At 39.2% G+C, this 20072-nt stretch overlaps 1 protein-coding gene across 3 annotated transcripts in view; it reads right to left on the reverse strand.

Moving 5' to 3' along the window:
* nfic (nuclear factor I/C) overlaps nt 1–12350 on the reverse strand; it is a 97839-nt gene extending 85489 nt beyond the window's left edge. For 2 of the 3 annotated variants that reach the window (XM_036521530.1, XM_036521528.1), the window contains exon 1: nt 9161–9410. In XM_036521530.1, coding sequence (XP_036377423.1) covers nt 9161–9190 — 30 coding nt within the window. In that variant the 5' untranslated portion in view covers nt 9191–9410. Of the gene's footprint in view, nt 1–9160; nt 9411–12279 lie in introns of those variants that run through there. The other variant, XM_036521529.1, reaches the window with a different exon arrangement.
* Between the last annotated feature and the right edge of the window lie 7722 nt (nt 12351–20072).

Consider the following 20072-nt stretch of genomic DNA (forward strand, 5'->3'; position numbering starts at 1 on the left):
GTCCACCACAGCAATGAGCCTGAGAGAGGGAGAGTCCCCTCGGCACCTGCTCAGCTCCCATTCTCTCTAACCTCAGAAAGTACAGCTGCTGCACTGAGAGTAATACTGTACACTGTTTAACGTATCACAGTAACAGCGTGCATGGTTACCTCGAACTCAAAAAGCGATGTTTCATTTGATCTGTGGCAAATTATTGACACTATACCTTTCATTGCCTGAGGCTCATCCAAAACATTAGTGTCCCCTCCAGCCTTTCAACCGCCTTGTTATTAGCCCTCCTCTCCATCAACTACTGAATTCAAATAGTCCTATCATTTGATTTACCTTAGACGAAAAATCTTGCCCATCAAAACTTGTGATAGTTACTTCAAAACTCTTGTTCAATTTTTCACAGAATAATCAAAAGCCTAGTTGTGAGTCATAGTCAAACGAAATCAGTCAATAAAAAAACAAAATTAATAATAAACAGATATGCTTTCACTGATTACTATTAAGGACACTACATGCCATCACTCAACTGTAAAGAACTATAAAGCATTGAGACCTATGGTTGACTCAACAACTGACAACTAATAAGGACTGTATATTTTTTTTTATTTTAATCCACAAGACATCACATTCAATCCATGGTTATCATTCTTCAAAAATAACCAAATTAATATATTTAGAACTATTTTATGTATCAAAGCCTGCAGACTTGCATCTCAAAAATGCACAAACCTCCAAATGTATGCAATACATAGACTTTATGAAAACCTGTTGGTTTCAATTTACTGGGAAACACTAGTTTCCGTCAAACCACAGGTGTTGACAGGTACACAGCAGGTTTCTAAATATTTCAGGTTCTTGCAAAGACAAATAACTAACAACGTGTTCTCTTTTTCAGTCACAGCAACAGTCTAATCTCTCGATTGGAAACACGATGTAAATTACGGGATGACTTGCCCTCTGCCATATGTTACAGGGGTTTTGCATGTTTGCCAAAATTAAGCCGTGAAGTTTTTCAGGTAAACATTCAAAGGTTATTCTGTTTTCTGCAACAGAAAATCCTGCTATTCTTTAAGAGACACTTCCATAATCAATAAAAACTCAATTTCTCAATAATGTCAAACGTCTCTTAAATATCCACTCCAACACTGCTGCAATGTGGCAAACTGACACACTGCTGAACTGAGACATGGCCATGGCAAGTTTCACCATTCACTGTACCTGACACATCTGATCATAACTGCCTAAAACTCAGGGAGTTTCAGAGTTCACTAGGAGACTTTCACCATCTTCTCCTGCAGACCAAAGTAAAAAACTTCAAGATGTGAGATACTGTGCAACAACCCCTGTTTCGAACACATACGCATATGCGCGGTCTATATCCCCGAGTGTTTCTCTCATCAAAATTCAGTTCTCAAACATCAGAGGCAGGACATGCAGCACAAGGCACTACCACACAAACGTTTCAGATCCCACTGCAGAAACAGTAACAGGTGCACTGCTCTTCTCTATGACCAGCAAGTTGGTCCCTGGCCCCTGCACAGTCTTCACCTTTGAAAAGAGTGATGACCTCTGACATTCTGACATGAAGTTCTACAGCTGTAGGAGGTTGGAGTCATCAGAGGATCAGGGAGGGGGGTGGATAGGAGAGGTGTGTGAAATGGATTGGGAAAGGGTCAGATAGAGGCAAAGCGGGACCCAGACAGAAGACTTGGAGAGGATGTACATGTAATGCATGTCTACATGCATTGTTCATATTATAACCAGATATCACTCTTATTATCACTCATATTATCATATGATCAAGCTCATACTATAAGTGTATGTACATTATAATTTTACTGGTTTGAAATATGTCTTGATTATGTTAATTTTTTAAAACACAGTATTGATCCTCTTCAGGTCAGTCACTTCACACAATCCATGTTAACACATCCACAATGAAGATGAGAACAGCTGAAACACAGCCCCTGACAGTTCCACACGAACAGGTCAACATTATACTTTATCTCTTCACATCCCATCTGTTTCCATTTCCACAAACAAGCAATTCACTACCTACACTGTTTTGGCGCTTACGGTTTATACGTTGCTTTTTAAACCACCCACAGAAGAGGAAATGTTAACAGAACAGTGCAAATAGCACACAGTGCTTTCCGCAGTGCGCTCCAAAAAAAAAAAAAACATCAAAAAACAAAGCAAAGACCGTCACTGGGAAATCATATTCTTGTGTTGAGCTGAAACCATGACGTTTACACATTTTTGACTTTTGTTCAATACTCACCTCTTCCTGAAGTTCAGTTTCACCTGAGAGTATCTCACAGGTAGGCCAACATAATCATGCCTGGCTGACTTGACTTTGTTTCAGCAGAAAGGGAGAGCCAACAACAGTGCATGCTGCCTCTTGCTCTGTTCATAATGAGAGTTCTACTGACATAAATGGACCTCTGGAAGAATCCCAAGGCTTACAGTTCACACTCGTTTTCCATTATTTAAATTCTGTCAACATTACAGTTAATACGCATGAGGATTTACACAAAATAGCACTGAGTCGAATGGCCAGCGGCAGCAGACCTGAGGTGGGTTACTAAACTTTTAAATAAACACTGCACTGTGGCACGGAAGCGGCATATTTTTTGATTGCCCTCCAGCTGGAACGTAGGATCTCTCCAGCGGCAATAGATGTGCCAATAGCGCAGGTTTCTCTCTCTCTGTCTTAGAGGGAAAGACCTGCCTCTACGATATGACACCAAACCTGTGATGTATGGTAGATGCTGCCCAACAATGGCAGCCACACAACCTCCATACTCCCATATTTAAAGAGAGAAAAAACTCACAGAAAGCACTCTCCGTACAGGCTGATCGTTCATATTAAACTGCATTTCCGCTTCAGTAAAAAAAAATAAATAGACAAATAAATTCTGAAACACAAAAGGTAAATATCAGCATTCGGTTGTCCCAGCAGCTATGAGAATACTGTTCAGGGCATACTTCAGTGACGTAACATGCTTTCCAAACTTGCTTCTGCTGAACTGGGACCAGTGACCGTTGGACCACGTCACCCACAGTAAGTATCTCTGCAGGGGGGGTGTAGGTTAAACCAGCTAACTCAGTCTGAGCCGAGCAGCGATATGCTGGATGTTCTAGCCTCTAAACTACAAGTGAGGAAGGCTGCTGCAAATTCAGGTAGGGTTCAAACGAGGCTTTATGCTGTAAATATTTAAACACTCTCACTATGCTTCACCGTGCCAAACCCGAGAACCATGAACATTTTTCCAGGCCTGTGTTCCCCCTGTGAAAGCCAGGGGCAGGCGGGCTGGCCAAAGGTATCAACACATGAAAAAAGACTCTACTTAAAGTCATAGTTTTCACTGTTTGAAATTCTTCTTGTGAGTAAATGTAAAAAATGTGTAAACGTTGATTGATTTTTAAAATGTTTTATATATTAATGACCACCTGGGATAATATTGGATAAGCGGCACTTCACAATCATTCAGTACTGACACGTCTGTGTGGACACGCAGAACTTTCAGTGAAAATTGGGGCATGTCTACCCCCACTCTAGCAACAGTGGCTTCAGAGAGGATCAGCCTGATACTCAGCAGGGGTTCTTTGGGGAATGAGGAGTTGAGGGGACAGGCGGCGCCTCAGACACAATGTGTTGAGTGATGTAAATGGATGGGCAATGTTTCAGCATTAATTAAAATAGTGCCATCTTCATTTGGTAGCCTCTACACAACCGACAGAAATAAGAATGAAGTATATATCATGAATGTATGAAAGTAAAATGCTGTATATGAAAAACTCCTTGTAAAAACGCTGTGTGGGTGATATGAGGCATAACTGGAGCAGACAAAACTAGGGCTGAGCGGGAAATCAGGGATTTTAGTGCAAGACTTGAGGTTCAACATATAATATACCAAACTGAAAAAAAACGAAGAAATAAAACTAGCCTTCGACGAATCCGGGCGATCAAGGCGAGCAAATTATTGGTGCATTTCGCAGAGGCCGCCTCGGCCCCAGTGCTGGGCTCTCCCATGGGGCCCTAATTGCAGCACTAACAGAATGAATCGATGAGAAACGGGGGCAGAACAATGCCCTTACAGCACAGTGGGAATTCAGCCTCACAGATCTCCCCCAGATACAGGAGCTTGTTGGCAAACACTGGGTCTACTGGGGTTCTCCATGCATCAACACCACCTTCAACATGAACTAATGAGGCAAAATTTGCCTACGACATCTGACTGTGGCAGGTAATAAAAGAGAATGAACAATGCTCACTGTTATAAATACTACCGTCTTCTGAATAAAAGTCACTCCCGTGCTTGACGACGCAACCGATTTGGCCTACGTGAGCTAACCCGTATAACTCACAACATTCATAAAGCCTAATCTGAGCAACAGTCGACACAAGCGCTGCTTTAAAATCACACAGAAAAGAGAAGAAGCACAGTAATCCTGTCTACTCATTACTTCATCCCTTCTGCTCATTACTTGCACTTTTGAACTCAGGCTGGTGCTCTCCTATTTTACAACGTATCCCCCTCAAACACACCCGTTGCTATCATTACCGAGAGTAAGCTGTGGGGGAAATCTAGGAGAGCTGCCTCGGTGTAATGAATCAGCAGAAGTGTGCTGCAGCGCACACGCTCAGGGTTTATTGGCTGATGTGATGGTAAGCAGAGCTCCTGCACCTTCACTGGCCCACCGCGACCGGACAGTCTTACTTAACATCCTGTGGACCGAAAGGGAGGGGAAGATACCTACATACGCTTCAGACCAAACAGGCAAACAGAAAAGAGCTGGTCAAGAGTAACTTGTGGATTTAACTCCATATTCAATTCATTGATCAAATGAGATAATTGTGGTTTACTGCATCATGATTAGCCGAATAAAGTTGTAAGCAAGCCCCCTTTAGGTGCTGCGTACACTTCAGAATTCAAAAGCTGGCAGCAGTCCCTGTTCAGAGATGACAGCCTCGTGTAACCCACACTATTAGGTTATGGAGTAGGAGTATGAGTATTAAGGAGTATGAGTGAGATGTGCAAAACGTGGTGTGTTGGAGCCCTGTGTAGAACACAAAAATGAAAGGCACACCTCTCCTTCATAGCATGCGGGGTGCATGAGCCCATCAGTTAGGAAGGAAAGATGAACTGGAACCTGGCATACAGCCTCTCCTGACAGCCCAGTCCAGCCCAGCACAATCAGCTTCACAGCAACCCACAGGCAAAGATCACTACCTGCACCCAAATACACTCATCCCATCAAAAACAAAGTGCCTTCTGTTGATCCTACAACAAAGCACAGAACATGACAATGAATGCTAATTTATAAACAAACAGGACACGTGCCCTGTTTACAAATCAACCGACGGTGGGAAAAAAAATTGACGAGGTCCTGCCATCAGCAGTGGAGATGTAAAGCAGGAGGGAACAGGGACAGAGGTGCTGCCTCCTGTCTCAGACTGACAGCACGGTGACACTGCAGAGAAAACTGTATTCTGCTCAAGACTGTCCTGCCAGCTCTCATAAGCTTGATTAGAAGCAGAATTGGAACACAGTGTTTTGAAATCATAAACGGAATTAGCTACATAATCACTCTGAGGTTTCACATGGCGCGCTACCAACACTCAAGGCTCTTTTTTTTTTTTTTAGATTTGTCAACAATGTCCAGCACTGTTCAATCACCAGTGCAGTCCAAAGAACATTCTGATTTGACTTGATAGCTTTAGTTTTAATTCAGTGCTTAACTCTGGCATTTACTAAAAGCATCCCAATTTACTAAGGGTCACAAACAGACATAAAATGTTGATTGTTTCCAAACAAATTTAAACACTATATTGAAAATTGGTAACACTGATAGCAAAAATGACAATAACAAAATTTTGCCTATTTATATAAATCAGCTGATCAAAAAATTTACTACAACTAGTGATTCTGACCATAGGCGTCATTTACGCTGGGGACACTGGGGACATGTCCCCACCACTTTTTTGTCGTGGTCCATTTCGTCCCCACCACTTTTTGAAAGCCCGAACACGTCAAACCCGTCGTTGTCCCCAGCACTTTTCAAAACAAACTGACGCCCATGCTTCTGACACAGGACAAAATCAAATACAGAACAGTGGAAACTAAAAGTAGACAAAGCCAAAGGCGAACCGGCACAGGGATGTGTTTATGATCCTTCACCACCTTAACATGAAAGGCTCTGCACACAGGCTGTTTGCCTCACACAAGGAACAGGCTGGCATCTGGACTTTAACCCCCCAAATCAGCCAGCTTTAAGGAGCATGCATTCTTTCTTTTGAATATGTTTTCGTAATGAACAACACAATGTGGCTTGATGAAGCTAAAAGGATATTTAACATAGTAAATAAACCCATATTAATGTAAATACCATGATACTGAAGTTATAACAACTTTACATAGATAAAATATTCATCCCTATTCTTTGTTGCATTGCTTTTCCACAAACTGCTCTTATTGGTTTTTAATTTGTTCTTTAAAAGCATGAAAATAAGTGATTACATCGCTTACTGATTGTAGTAATACATGAAACTCAATTGTCATATTGTCATTTGCCAATAAAAGATCAAATAACACATTTTTTCATGCTTTCTAATCGTTCTTATGAAAAATGGATTATCTCTTCTTTGGCTACAATGAATAACAAATTAGGATCCAATATTTTAAGGCGGTTCACCACCTCAATTCAAAATAATGTTCAAAAAATATTGCTTTTCCATGTAACAGTGAACACAGTAAAATTATCTAAATTAAATAGTACCTGTCTCCTTCATACTTTTCCAACTTTCAAAGTTTACATGGTTCATTGTTTAAAGATATATCTGAGAATAAAGTACCCAATGTAACTAACAATACTAAAGGCATATGTCAGACAATGACAGCCTTTTTAACAGCCTTTTTAAATGTTTCTCTTCCCTCAAGATGAGCAAAATGCTTCCTTCTAGAAGCCATACTTTAATGAAACGCCTTACTGAAACTGTACTGAAATGCCTTCATAATGACATAACAACTACGAAACAATGTGCCCATTTACTATTTATGACAAGGATCTGAAATCAAAAGTATTTTTGCCCTGAAATGAAAAAGGCAAACAAAGTATAAAACACGTGCACACTCCTCATATAATCTAAACTAAGCCAAACAGGGCAAGCAGGTCCACCTAAAATCCCATGCCAAGTCTCAGGTCTGATGCACTGACTGTAGACAGAGCAGCACAAATCGGACATGGGGTGTCTCGATTCTCTCCAAAGAAGAACACGCATACAGAGAAGATCTGTTCTCTTTTTCTGGGGGCAATAAATAAATAAATAAATGACAAAGAAAAACTTGTCTGTGATTCAACTCTGCCCACTGATTAGCGGAAAACCTGATCTCCTCATAGCTGACCTGTTTCTAGTTATTGTTGGCAACACAATTAAACCATCAACCATCAAAACAATACGGCATGAATAGGTATTACGCTGGCTTCACAGGAATATGTTGTACAAGACACTTGTACTGTCAGCGGGTTCAAAAATAGTGTGAGGAAAAATGTTGTTTTTGAATTACTATTACAATGACTACATGACCAGCTAGTATATGAAATCAATTCATATTTTTTTCCTGACAGAAATACATCGCTCCACCAATGTATATAAGTATTTTCTGGACCTCCTGTCAAATGACAAATACAATTCATGCAAAATTACAGTTATCATTACCATAATTATAATGGGGATAACATTAAAAATAGTAAGAGACATCCAAATTGGCTGGTCGAAACATATAATATGGGCTGATTAGGGAACTGAGTTACATTTGGTACAAAATAAATCATCCGATAAGAACGCATAATGGTTCTAGTCTGCACTTGTGTGCTTGTCATATAAAAATGATACTGTGCATACTGGTTGGGAGACTGTGAAGTAATGCTGAAATACCATCTACAAAACAAAGGTCATCAGATAACAACAAGAGAAGAGAGCGCAAATCCTCTCTTCACATCTTAGTTTCTGCTACTCCCTTTCTCTGGTATTGCAGTGTTTTGACAGAAATAATTCACAGAATCCACATACAGTCCTTGGTGTACTTATCTGAAATAAAATAAGGAGCTTTTGCTTAATCACAAGTGAAAAAGAAATGTCTCGATAGCTGCTCCTTATTTGGGAACAGATTGTTGCATTATCAGGCTTAGTACACAGTACAGTAATAGTTAACACACATGAAAAAATCATATAGGAGGACAGAACCGGGTTCATGTGTGTTTGATCTATTGATCAGCCTTTTCCTCTTATGCACCTAAATCTTGATACCGTGTGCTGATACCATAGTAGAGCTGAAAACAAACAGCTTAGGTCTCTCACTCTACTTTACCACTCAAAATCACCTTGGAGGGAAACCCAACCGTCATTTATAGAGTACACACGACACACACTAGGACAGATAAGATGAAACAAACAAAAAGGTATAGCCTGTACTTCGTTATCAATTAACAGTGTGATTAAATCGCATTCCAATTTTAATTTAGGCCTACCTCACTACCATATACGATCTCTGTATTTTTTTAAGGCGATAGCATATCAATACTGTAAGACTTGACCGTACAATACGATTCTTGGGATCTTATTCACTCTGAAACGCACTTATATTCGCGCCGTTTAATGACTTTGCCCGCAACTGTCTCAATGACACTTAAAACGCCCGTTGCAGATACAAACCAACATCCGAATTCAAATATGGAGAGCAAATACAGTACATATCCATGCATGCCCCCCACAATGTGATCGTTAGCACGAATTTCGCTAAATGAATGAAAGTACGCTTTTCTCGAAATCAGTAACACAAAACCGATAGTTTCTAATCTATTAATAAACGATAATCAAAATTATTAGGCCTGGGAAAGTAGCACTGTCGGTTAATTTTGAGATATTGTAATAATATCGATTTACAAAGCCCCGAACAGCAAACTTTATAAAGTTGGCATATGGAGAGAAGGACTGGTGACCGACCCTCTTTAAGGACTGTACCAACGCTCATCCCGCCCTTTTCTCAACTAAACTCTGATCTGCGTTTTCAACAAGCGCTTAAACCACCTACAGCAGGCACGCAGACACACAAACACACATTCGTTCATGACGCAAAAAGATGAAAAGAAACGAAACATTTACCTGAGTAAGACAGAGAGGAGAATACATCATCGTGCAATGGAACTTATGACTTTGCAAGTGGAAAAAGACTGAAGTCACTGAATCATTTCTTCACAATTCACCATTATCATCACCTCCACCACCATCATCATTCGACTTTAGGTCCGTAGAAATTACAGCCCTCCGAAAAATGACCAATGCAAGGAAAATAAAGTGCAAAAAATTGTGGAAGACAAAGACAGTAACTTTGAGTAAAAAACGCAGAGAACGCTTGGATAGGTGGAGGGTCGGGAAATCTGTTCCATTTAGGAAATGAGGGAGAGAAAGAATCAAAGAATGAGAAAATGAAAAAGAGGGAGGAATGAAATGACGTTTTGAAAATAGCCCATCCCAGAAAAAAATAACTTAAAGATGCAGTATCCTCGACTTCAAATGTCCAGTGAGATCCATCCAATTTACGCAAAAACAAACCTGTAAATACGACACGCTTGCTCTCTGTCTCTCTCAGGTGCAATGTCCGAAAGAAACGTCTCATAAACAAGCAAAGCAAAAAGCAAATGACTTTCTCTCTCCCATGCATGCGCGCACACGCACTCCCTCATTCCCTCCCTCTCTTCCCAATCAGACAGAGAGCGATGATTGCGCTTGTGCATTTATACTCCGAACCAGAATATAGCAACTCGTGGTTTATTTTCATTCAGCAGTTTTCAAATTAACGTCTTGGATCTGTAGTTCAAGAACCAGCAGCATGCATGTCTGCCCCCAACCACCAGACTTCGGGGAATTAAATAGAAGCGGCACCACTAACCAGCGCGTCAACTTTCCGTGCAAGGCTGCCCTGGGTCGGTGACGGCTTCTGGACCCCGAAAATAATGTTACCATTGATAAAAAGGAACAAAAATAGAGCTCAAAGAGTCGGAGCCGCACAGCGACGGCCAACACTACCTTCTTCAATCGTTCAATGTTTTAGCTAAGTTAAAGATAATTCCATCAATCCGATCGAGAAAAAATAAGAAAATATTTTGTGCGCTACTGTGCGTAAACATAGAAATCCTGTGAGGATGTTTAGTCTTTTAAAAATATTTTTGAGGCAGTAAAGGGTAAGAGCCGCATCCAATAAACTTTAATTTTCTGTTATCTGAGCAAAAATGCCTACACACACACATTGTGTCCATTATTAAAATGCTGCCCCTATGCTCTAACACCTATAAAGTGGCTGGCATTCTTCAAATGTCTATTTTCAGAACAGTAAAGTAGTGAACCTCCAATAGCAGATAAAGATGAACATGTCACGCATATTCACTAAAAATTTCATATAATAAAACTTAGAGTATATCACAAAATCGAGTACAGTCGTTTTCACCTTAGTTGTGCGTAAATGGATCATAGAAGATAAGGCACAGAAAAGAATAGATTTAAGCGTTTAACATCAGACAGGATCTCAAAATGTCTTCAAACAGAAAACACACTTGAGGAAAAATGAATCAATAATACAAATCATCAGGGGGTATAGTTCATCTTGTATAATGTGGAGACCAACACAGTATGCTATTATCATTTATTTTAGGCTAAAACAGACTTTGTGATATTGTGTTATGCATCAAAAGACTTGTGCTAGTGTTGGACAGAACGTGTAACTACCAAACTGGCTTTTTTTTTTTTTTTAACCCAAATTAAGGTAAAAACACACACTCAATCAAGGAAAGCAGTGATGTCACACCAGCACTGGCAACACAGTTTTGTTCGGATTTTCTTCTCTGCTTGAGTGAAAATATCAGGCTTAAGCGTTTTTATTTCCCTCTAAAGCAAACTCACAGATATTTATTTTGACAAAATAAAAAAGACAGGAACTGCTAGATACATAGATCCTGTTTTAGCAGCCATGCGTCACATCAGACTGCAGACTTAATGAAAGGGATTGCTGTTTTTTAACACTTACTAAAGAATCCTACATTCTACTATATTTTTAACTAATTTTTGCATTCACTGGTACTACTTTTCATGAAGTTTGGCATTCTATAATCAATGAATGTCATCGTAATTAACGCTGTTTCTTGTTTAATGAATTTGTTTTCTGCTTAGTTCTGAAGAGTTCGGGTCAGGTCTGAAGACGGATATTTTATTAATTCATATAATGCATACCTTGATATTTGTGGGCATTAAGCAAAAATCAATGTAAGGTTTGTCTTGTCACACTGTTATTGCCTTGTATTAAAATGTGTAAATGTCATAACTTTCGGAAATAACTTTTAACTGCAACTTTTTGGTTCGAATGTAACACCATTTTAAAATATCCCAACTTCATAACCACAACAGCTTTAAACTAGTTTAATGTGCAACCTAAATTAATATTACTGGCATTTTACAACGATTGTGACTAACATTGGCTATACCTATCCAATAAAACTGGACGGCTGAACCGCTGTTGCCCCGATGAACAGTATTAAGTCAGTCATGATGTAGGCTATTCACGTCTATTCCTTGCTAAATGTACATATATGCATCACTTAATGCACTTTGAGAAGTAGCTTCACAGATAAATCTAGGACAGGTACAGCACCTATTGTACACTTTAGAACACCGATTTGTAACAGTCTGACTCTGCACTGCTGTATCACAACGGCACTGTAACTATGACGAGTCCCTGCGACGGAGCGCCTCTGTCGGTCTGCGGTTCAAATTCAAGCCGGCGCGCCTGCGGCTCCGGCTGCGGCCATTTTCTGCTGTAGCTGCTGTACAAACTCTGCACCGGCTACGGCGTCTATCGGCTTTGAACTTCAACTTGGCCTGCGGGGTCCCGTGCAGAAAACACATCTGCGCCACCCCGTAATGAACTAAAAACCAATAACTTTAATGGCAGGTTAAACGCCAAAAAATGTCGGTATTTTCAGCATTACGTGCCCATATGTCAAAAAATATGTCTACATTTTCTAACCTTTCCCACAAACCTTCCGCTTGGCTGAGACCCAACAAGAGAAAAGAGTAACTGCCGAGAAACAGGAAGGAGGCGAAGAAAACCGAAATAGACTTCATGTGCTGCAATTTCTATTTTCTTGAAAGAGCACAGAACTCGTGATCGTTCTCACCGAGTGTCTGTTGGAATAACGACAAATAATGATGAAATTGATTTGTTAACGTACCATTGCCAAGAGAAACTGCCAACCCCCAAAAAGTTGTTGCTAAGAGGCTTTTGCAGCACCGCAGTTCAGCGCCTGGTCATCTCGTCGATGCCGTTTTATTATTATTACATTTCCATCCTCTTCGTGAAGAAGTAATCCCTGGTCTTCTGAAGGGGAATAACCCGAGCACAGACAATAAAACAGAAACGTCCGACGAAGTCAGCGGCTTCAGTCCGATCCGAACCCCCGTCACAAGGTAGGAGAGAACAAAATAAAGATCTTACAATAACATTATACAGCTTGCATGATTTGTGGCACTGTAGCCTGCTTGTAGAAGTAGCTATATCGGTTGATGGTGCCTTGCTGTGGTGTGATGTTGTTGGCTGTATATCTTAAAATAACAGTACAGATTCTTCGGTCTCATAGAGGTTGCAGCATTGTGCACATATCTTTGTATACTTTACGGTATCAGCGTTTCCGTCTGATTGTTTCTCCTCTGTGTCCTTACAGACGGTCTGAGCGGTGTTTTCCTGGGAGATCTTACAGTCGTCTCGGAGAAGGAATAGATGAAACACATGGGGGTTGGCGGGGGGTGGAGGGGGTGTGGGGGGGTAATCTATTAGTGTTGCACTTGATGGCGTAGTTCATATATGGGGGGGGGGGGGGGGGGGGGGGTAGAGGAAAAGTATATCAACAGATATCACAATGAAAAGAGAAGACGAACAACGGTGCACTCAGTAGAAAATCTTAAATTGCCCCATATAACCAATATAACTGATAGATATTCTACCAGTTTGTTTATTTTGTTTTGCTTTCGGTTCAACTGTTTACAAAATACAGCCGCTTATTGAAATATAAGTGCAAATGAAATATCGGGAAACATTTCTTTTTTAAAGGGTCGTGTGTGTACTTAATAAAACCTTCACTCGAATGCACCGTCCACTTTTCAAATTTCCTAATACTATGTTTTTACTCTTTAGTCCATCCTCCCCCACAGTCCACCTGAATTATGCAGAGTGCGTTATCCTGGCTGTGCTATTCCGTAAATTACTCTTTCTCCCAAAATAGAGGGCAGTCACCACAAGGACTTGGGATAGACAAATAGTGGAAAATGGAGAATATATGGAATATTTGAATGGTACTGTCTTGGAAACAGATGCAAAGCAACAGTATGTTGTTGTACATGGCACTGACAACTGTCCTTGGACTAAATATTCACGAGTATTCCACACAGCCACAACTCCATAGTCTCTCTCTTTCTCTCATATACAAACACACAACACATACAGAGTTACAACGTCTGAAAATATAAAAACAAACACCAATAAGCACTATTCTGTTGAACTTGATAAAAAAAATAAGTGTGGAGTAAATTCAAAGCAATTAAAAGGCCACTGAACACTTAAAACATCTTCAATCTGATACAAATATATCCAGCTTATAGGGTGACCAATGTATTTTTAGAATCTAATTAAACCACTAAATCTTTGATTAAATGTTAAGTAATTACTTATCTGCATGCGTGGAAAGTGTTATTGTGTAACTTACATTATAAAATCTACTTTTACTGTATTACCTTAATGACTCACCTCAGACTGGGAAGATTTATTTACTAATACAAATATAGAACATATGCCTGCTCTGAATCTAATTCAGTTCAATTCAGTTCTATTCATTCAATTAGATGAGTTCAATTTAACTGACTGAAAAATTAGTTACTCTTTGACATTTCACTGAAGTATTAACTGTGAGTTTTAAGTGCCGGATTCCAACTGCATTTCTTCTTACAACTATAACTCGGGAAAATACCTTCAGCTATTTTGTTTTCCATCAGTACAACCTCTGTTATTCACTCTGGTAAATGTTAATTAAAATGCATTGATAAACCTGTATGTAGGTCATTTGAGGGGGTTGCTTGTAGATGTTAGCCCCCAAAATCTAAAATCCCTGGTCCGGGACCATTCTTTATATACGATTCTATACGCGATGCTCTATTGAACCATTTAAACGTGTTAAGTTTTTCAATGCAATTGTGAAGACGAACAATATGTGCTACTTTTGTATATCTTTGTAATGAACTGTACTTCTTACTTGTCGTTTGACAATTGATAAATTCAGTCTAGGCCTTCATGTATATGCTACCACATTTCTCAGCCAGCAAATGGACGAAACTATGCATGAGGATTAAGGGCACGATTAAACAAAAATAGTACTTATACAAGTGAAAGCAACACAAGAAAAATCTGGTACTTTTTGTGACACTACCATCTTTTATCTGCTTTTATCTGCTTTTCTGCAAATTCAGAGAGAGCACACCAACTGCTGCATTATTAGTGATAAAGTTAATACGAGTGGCGTCGTTAGGCCTGGGTGTCCGAGGCTACATCCCCGAATGTTTTATGAATAGCCCCGGATCTCTTTTTTTAACAAAAATAAGAATAATAAAAAATAGCCCCGGAACTATTCATCTGTCATTCCGATCATGCATTAAAGCCCTCGAAAATAATATCATATCGTTGATCAAAAACGCAAGTACGTTTTGGGTCCTCTGTGTGTCATTCAAGCAGCAGATCAGATTGCACTCATTTTGTTTATTTTGATTTTATGTTGTGAAAGCCAGCCTACGCACCTGACCAGCACATTTTGGTAGAGCACAGTGTCTCACATCTTATAGTCATTTTACTCTGAAATAACTTGAAAATGGTGCAATTATCGGGTGAAAATCTAAAGATTTCTGGGCTGGGCTAAATCCCCAATGTTTCAAGGTCCTAACAACGCCTCTGCGGTTGTTTAACACACTCTGAGCGTCCAGTCTGTTGTGTTTCGGTTTGGACTGCTGCTTAAGTTTAAATCGATATTAGGGCTTATGAATTTTATACTTGTTGCGCATGTTTTATTCATTTTTGGCCTACTCTTCATTTGCACTCGAGTAAATTTAATGGCGAGCTATGGGCGCGTCGGTTCATTTCTTTTTCGTTATATTTCCGAAGTTCCTTCCAAATAATCGCAACATTGCTAAAATACACATTTCACATTCCTCGTTAAATACTTCCATTTTCAGTCAGTTAACTCACTTCAATTAACGCAAATGGACGCAAATAGTGTACGCGTGAAACTTGGAAATTCGTTGAAGAAAGCCACGTCAAACAGACTGTTTAATGCAGACTTATTAACTATTAACAAAGACTGCCAAGAATAGCGTTAATGTCAATTTATATTAATTGACCAGTAAGAGAAATATGTTTTAACGACCTTAAGTCTCATTTCGTTTTACTCATTTTACTCATTATTCAATTCGGCTGAATTACAATCTACGCACAAGTTAACAAATACAGTTATATTATTTCCATATATATTAATTTAATTGTTGTTTTGTTTTTAAACCGTTAATTCTTAAATACCGACTGGTTTCTGTTTATATATGTGCTTACTTAAAGCAGCTCCAAATACAATTTGATTGTGATTTGTGTTTTATAGGCCTATATTAGAACGTGTTAAATTTACGCTAATTCCCAAGTTAACCGAAAATGCATTCTGAAATGTTTATAGCAAATATTTTCATTGTTTATTTCAATATGCTTAAATAAAAAGTTAAATAAACATGCCGATCCATGCACTGGATTCCAAAACAAAATATATTTTGCTTCTGCAATAACTACATTTTTGAATGTACTTTTTTCAAGGGGATTGGAACTCACCAGATTTATTTTAATTACAAGAAATATTTTGTTACAGTGTGAGATAATTCTACGCATTTTCGGAGTAAATTTTATTGAACTATGGATGTTTGTTGTACTTGTTTTTTCAGTTATGTGACGCTTTTATCAAGTACTGCAATAGAATAATTACAATTACAATTACTTGCTGTTCAACTTGAGTTTTTAAATCAATAGTGCTAAAAGTTCGTGGCTGGTGAGGGTCTGACCTAACTATGTAGGCCTATGTAATAATTAACCCCTGATCCACATATGTGAAATACACAGCTACACCAGAGATCATAAAAATTGACGAAAATATTTGTATGGCAAGCCTTTTTAATTCGGAAACAGGACATCAGTGACCGCCCAGTCATTGACATTTAGGAATCGTTACGCTCGCATTGCAGGTGGCAACCGCAGTGCTCTATTTATCTCTGTAAAATAATACGTCATTCAACCGGATATTTAAAATGGTTTAAAACATGTGATCACCTTATTTTCCCTAATCAGAACACGTTCTCGCCTTTGCTGGCGGCCCAGCCTTTTAACTCAGTTAATACCATGTGCCTGTGTCTTTTTTTCAACGGACCACGATTCTACTGCCCCTGCTCATGAATGGGACAGGGGATGTCAGCTGAACAGAAAGCCATATGCAGTTAAATCAAAGATTAATAAAATGTGTTTACATCTATAGCAGCCAACTTAGGATCCAGCTAAAACAAACCTATTTATGTTTCTCATTAAAACCTGCCAGATGACATCAAAACTATTATGAATAATTTAAGCTAACACAGCTCGTTCTTTAACATGATGACGTTTTAATTCCTCATACACGTCCAGCTCGCGTCAACATTTTTCTAGTCTGGTGCAAACTGGCTTTCTGTACGGTAAGTCTCTGGAAAAAAAAATCTAACAGCATGGTACATTGCATTTAGGACAATTTCCTTGACTGTCTGTCCTTTCTTGTACCTGCACTTCAAGCAACGGTTGAAAATTCAGCAACTCGAGTGACGCTGAAAACAGCTCACTGCAAAGTGCTGACGAGGACTTCTGCGTATCGGAGCTGGTGCGCAGAGCGGCAGGCATCTGTATATAGTTGGCATCAAGTTTTGTTCAAGTTTTCTTGTTATCTTCAGTAATACTCATGAAACTGAACTTGGATTAAAGTTTTTTTCTGTGAAAGAAAGAAAGGCTGACATTTTCCCCACGTTTTCTTCTTATAATTTTCTTCGCCACTTTTCTAAATTAGCTCGATTTCACATTGTTGTGGATGACACTCGGCAATTGGAATCATAAATCAATCGGTCAATTAATCAGTCATTCCGCTTTTAAAATTAATTAATAGAGATTTGCAAATAAATATCCACGTTACAGTTTTGTTTATGAACTTCTAGGGTATATTTATTGAATATGAATTATACTGATATTGTGGTTCCACATCAGTCAACACCGCATCAGCAAAGACCTGTAATGACAAGTGACAACTGTGGTATCTTAACACCTCAGAAATTGAAACTTATTGGCTGGGGGGTCGTTGGTTAGTGATGTCTCCCCGAAACTGATTTAAATGTCTTTGAGTACCAGACAGAGTTTCTGAGCAGTGCAACCTTTCATACATGTCTGTTAAGCACAGAACATGAAATGGTTGACAGAATTGTTAGATTCATTCATAACTGTAACTCGATCAACAGGGTAACAAACATGTCCTGTCACCTCCAAGCACCCAACTGACCATCATCTAAGGACAAAATTCTGATTTAATGTATATTCTCTCGTTAGTATCCTTAAAATGTATGTCTTACACTGACCTCTGTCTTAAAATATTTGAAGACAATCTGTTGTACAATTCCTTGACAATTTGAGTTTACAGTATCATGCCAATGGTTCAATAAAATGATAATAAATTCGTAGAACATTCCCACAGTACTGTTGTACTAAATATTTATTCCAATCACCAGAAGCCCGGCCTTTTGTGTTGAGAGTAAACATGTGAACAGGTGGGGAAAAACACTTTGTGAAAGACAGAGAGAGCGCAGTGACAGGACACTGGTTACAACCTTGTTGACAAAACTTTGTCATTTTGCACCTGCATTACCTAACCGCAGGCAAGCAGAAAGCAAATGGACCATATTATGATCATTAACGGAATCAAATCCTCATTATTTTAAAGGAAGCAAAGACTAAAAGCTTCGGTCTGACTGTTCAAACCAGTTCAGTTAATCATTACAATTAATATTCACAAAAAATGATACACGGGCTGTCTTTCTGTTAGGGAGGTGCACTGTCAAATCCCCAACATAAGTGCTCTCATCAGGAATCATCTGAGGCTGAGACAGCCCACAGCGAGTGCTACAGATACCTGTTTTTGTGTGTCTGGGAGCAGTTAATGTGAGCTGAAGAGTAAAGTGCCTTTGCATGCCATCTGTGCTTACCACAGGAGCAGTGAGCACGGAGTGAGAAAGGAGAGACATGATCCAACAGTTCAAGGTGGATTAGAGGATTCTGCTTCAAGATCCCTTTCAACCAAAAAAGCACAGCAGCACAGTCTATATTTAAAAATGTTCAGAAAGATTACACCACAATTCACAACAGTGGTTATCCTTTCCTTTTCAAAATAGAAAGTTATTGATTCACAGACATTCCAGACAAGCATAGTTTTTGGTTGTTGTTTTTTTTTTTTCTTTGTTCTTTGTTGTTTTATATTCTGAGGCACAGGGTGTTCGACGTTGCAAAGTAAGTGGGTGAAAGCACTGAAAAAATATTTGATCAAAGAGACTGAGAATGCCGAGGTAACCCCATGGTACATATATTTGTTGGTGTAATTTCATATCTGTAAGTGGTTAAAACATATGCGAAAACAGCGCACACACAAACACAAACAAGTGTGCAGTATAATCACCAGCTTGGAAGCATAAAGTGGTATGAAGCCACATGAGGGATCAGGATTTCAAAACCAATCAATCTCACTAGACTTATGAAAAAGGCCTGAATGCAATTTGAATTAAGAGTACCGTGGAGCAGGCAGATAATGTCTCAGTCACAGAGTTTGTATAACTTCACACCAAAGCTGCCGCCAATGACACAAAGGTCCAATTTATTTAGTGGTAATTTTACCTAGCGATACTGTGCTTGTGCCACAGACAGAAAAATGTTTTATTTTATTTTGGAAACGTGTCAATGCAGTCAGAGGATTATTGGGCAGTGTCTATGACATGCCTAGGGTCTACGGGCATCTGTTACATGTTAAGACATTCATTGGATATTTCACACAAACACTGTAAATTAGTGCACATTGGGCTTTATGTTAAAGCAAAGCTACACATTATCCACATGTAGGTAGCATAACCAGATTAAGATTTACATCAGCATAATTTTGGTTTGGCAAAAATCATCTGAGTAATGATTTGAGTATTAGTAATCTTCTCATGTATCATCATAGAGACATAAACTAGCCATTCAATTATTTCTCTTTTAACCAGCTGCCTTTTCAGTCGATGGTACTGCAAGCTGTTTAAAAGCACCACGTGATTAGTTTTTTCTACCGTGCCAGTGTTAAAGGAGTTGCAGTGACTCTTGGTACAGGTCACGGTTTCTCTCCAGGGAGTGGTTTTTAGAGCTGGAATGCAGGAGAAATCAAGTCAGACAATGCCTTTAGACCAAACTATTTCTGACAGAACTTTTTTGATATCCAATTAACACAAACAAACCTGTATGAAAAAATTCCATCCCTAGCCAATTCTTGTAGTTTTTTTTTTTTTTTTAATTTTTGTTTGTTAGTTTTTCTCTCTCAATTTTAGAACAAGGGATGGGAGATGGAGTATTAGAAGAGTGAAAAACATAATATCCTGACTCCTGACAAACGTTTCTGAGTAGAAAAAGAAAACATCAGGGTATAGCAGACACTGGGCAGGTGGTGGTATTATCTATATATCTCTGTTTAGATGGGATGGGCACCCAAACCACTAACGTCTGCCCACCTTGCAACAGGGCAAAAGCCCCCAGCAAAGGCAGAGGGCATAGTCAAGAGACTGTTTATTTTGTTCTCACAGGGGACTGGGGATCCTCTTGTCAGTTCAAATTAAGCAGCAGGAGGTTGCAGAATGGAATACTTAGGTG

Source organism: Megalops cyprinoides, chromosome 2, assembly GCF_013368585.1.
Source record: "Megalops cyprinoides isolate fMegCyp1 chromosome 2, fMegCyp1.pri, whole genome shotgun sequence".
Taxonomy (NCBI): Eukaryota; Metazoa; Chordata; class Actinopteri; order Elopiformes; family Megalopidae; genus Megalops; species Megalops cyprinoides.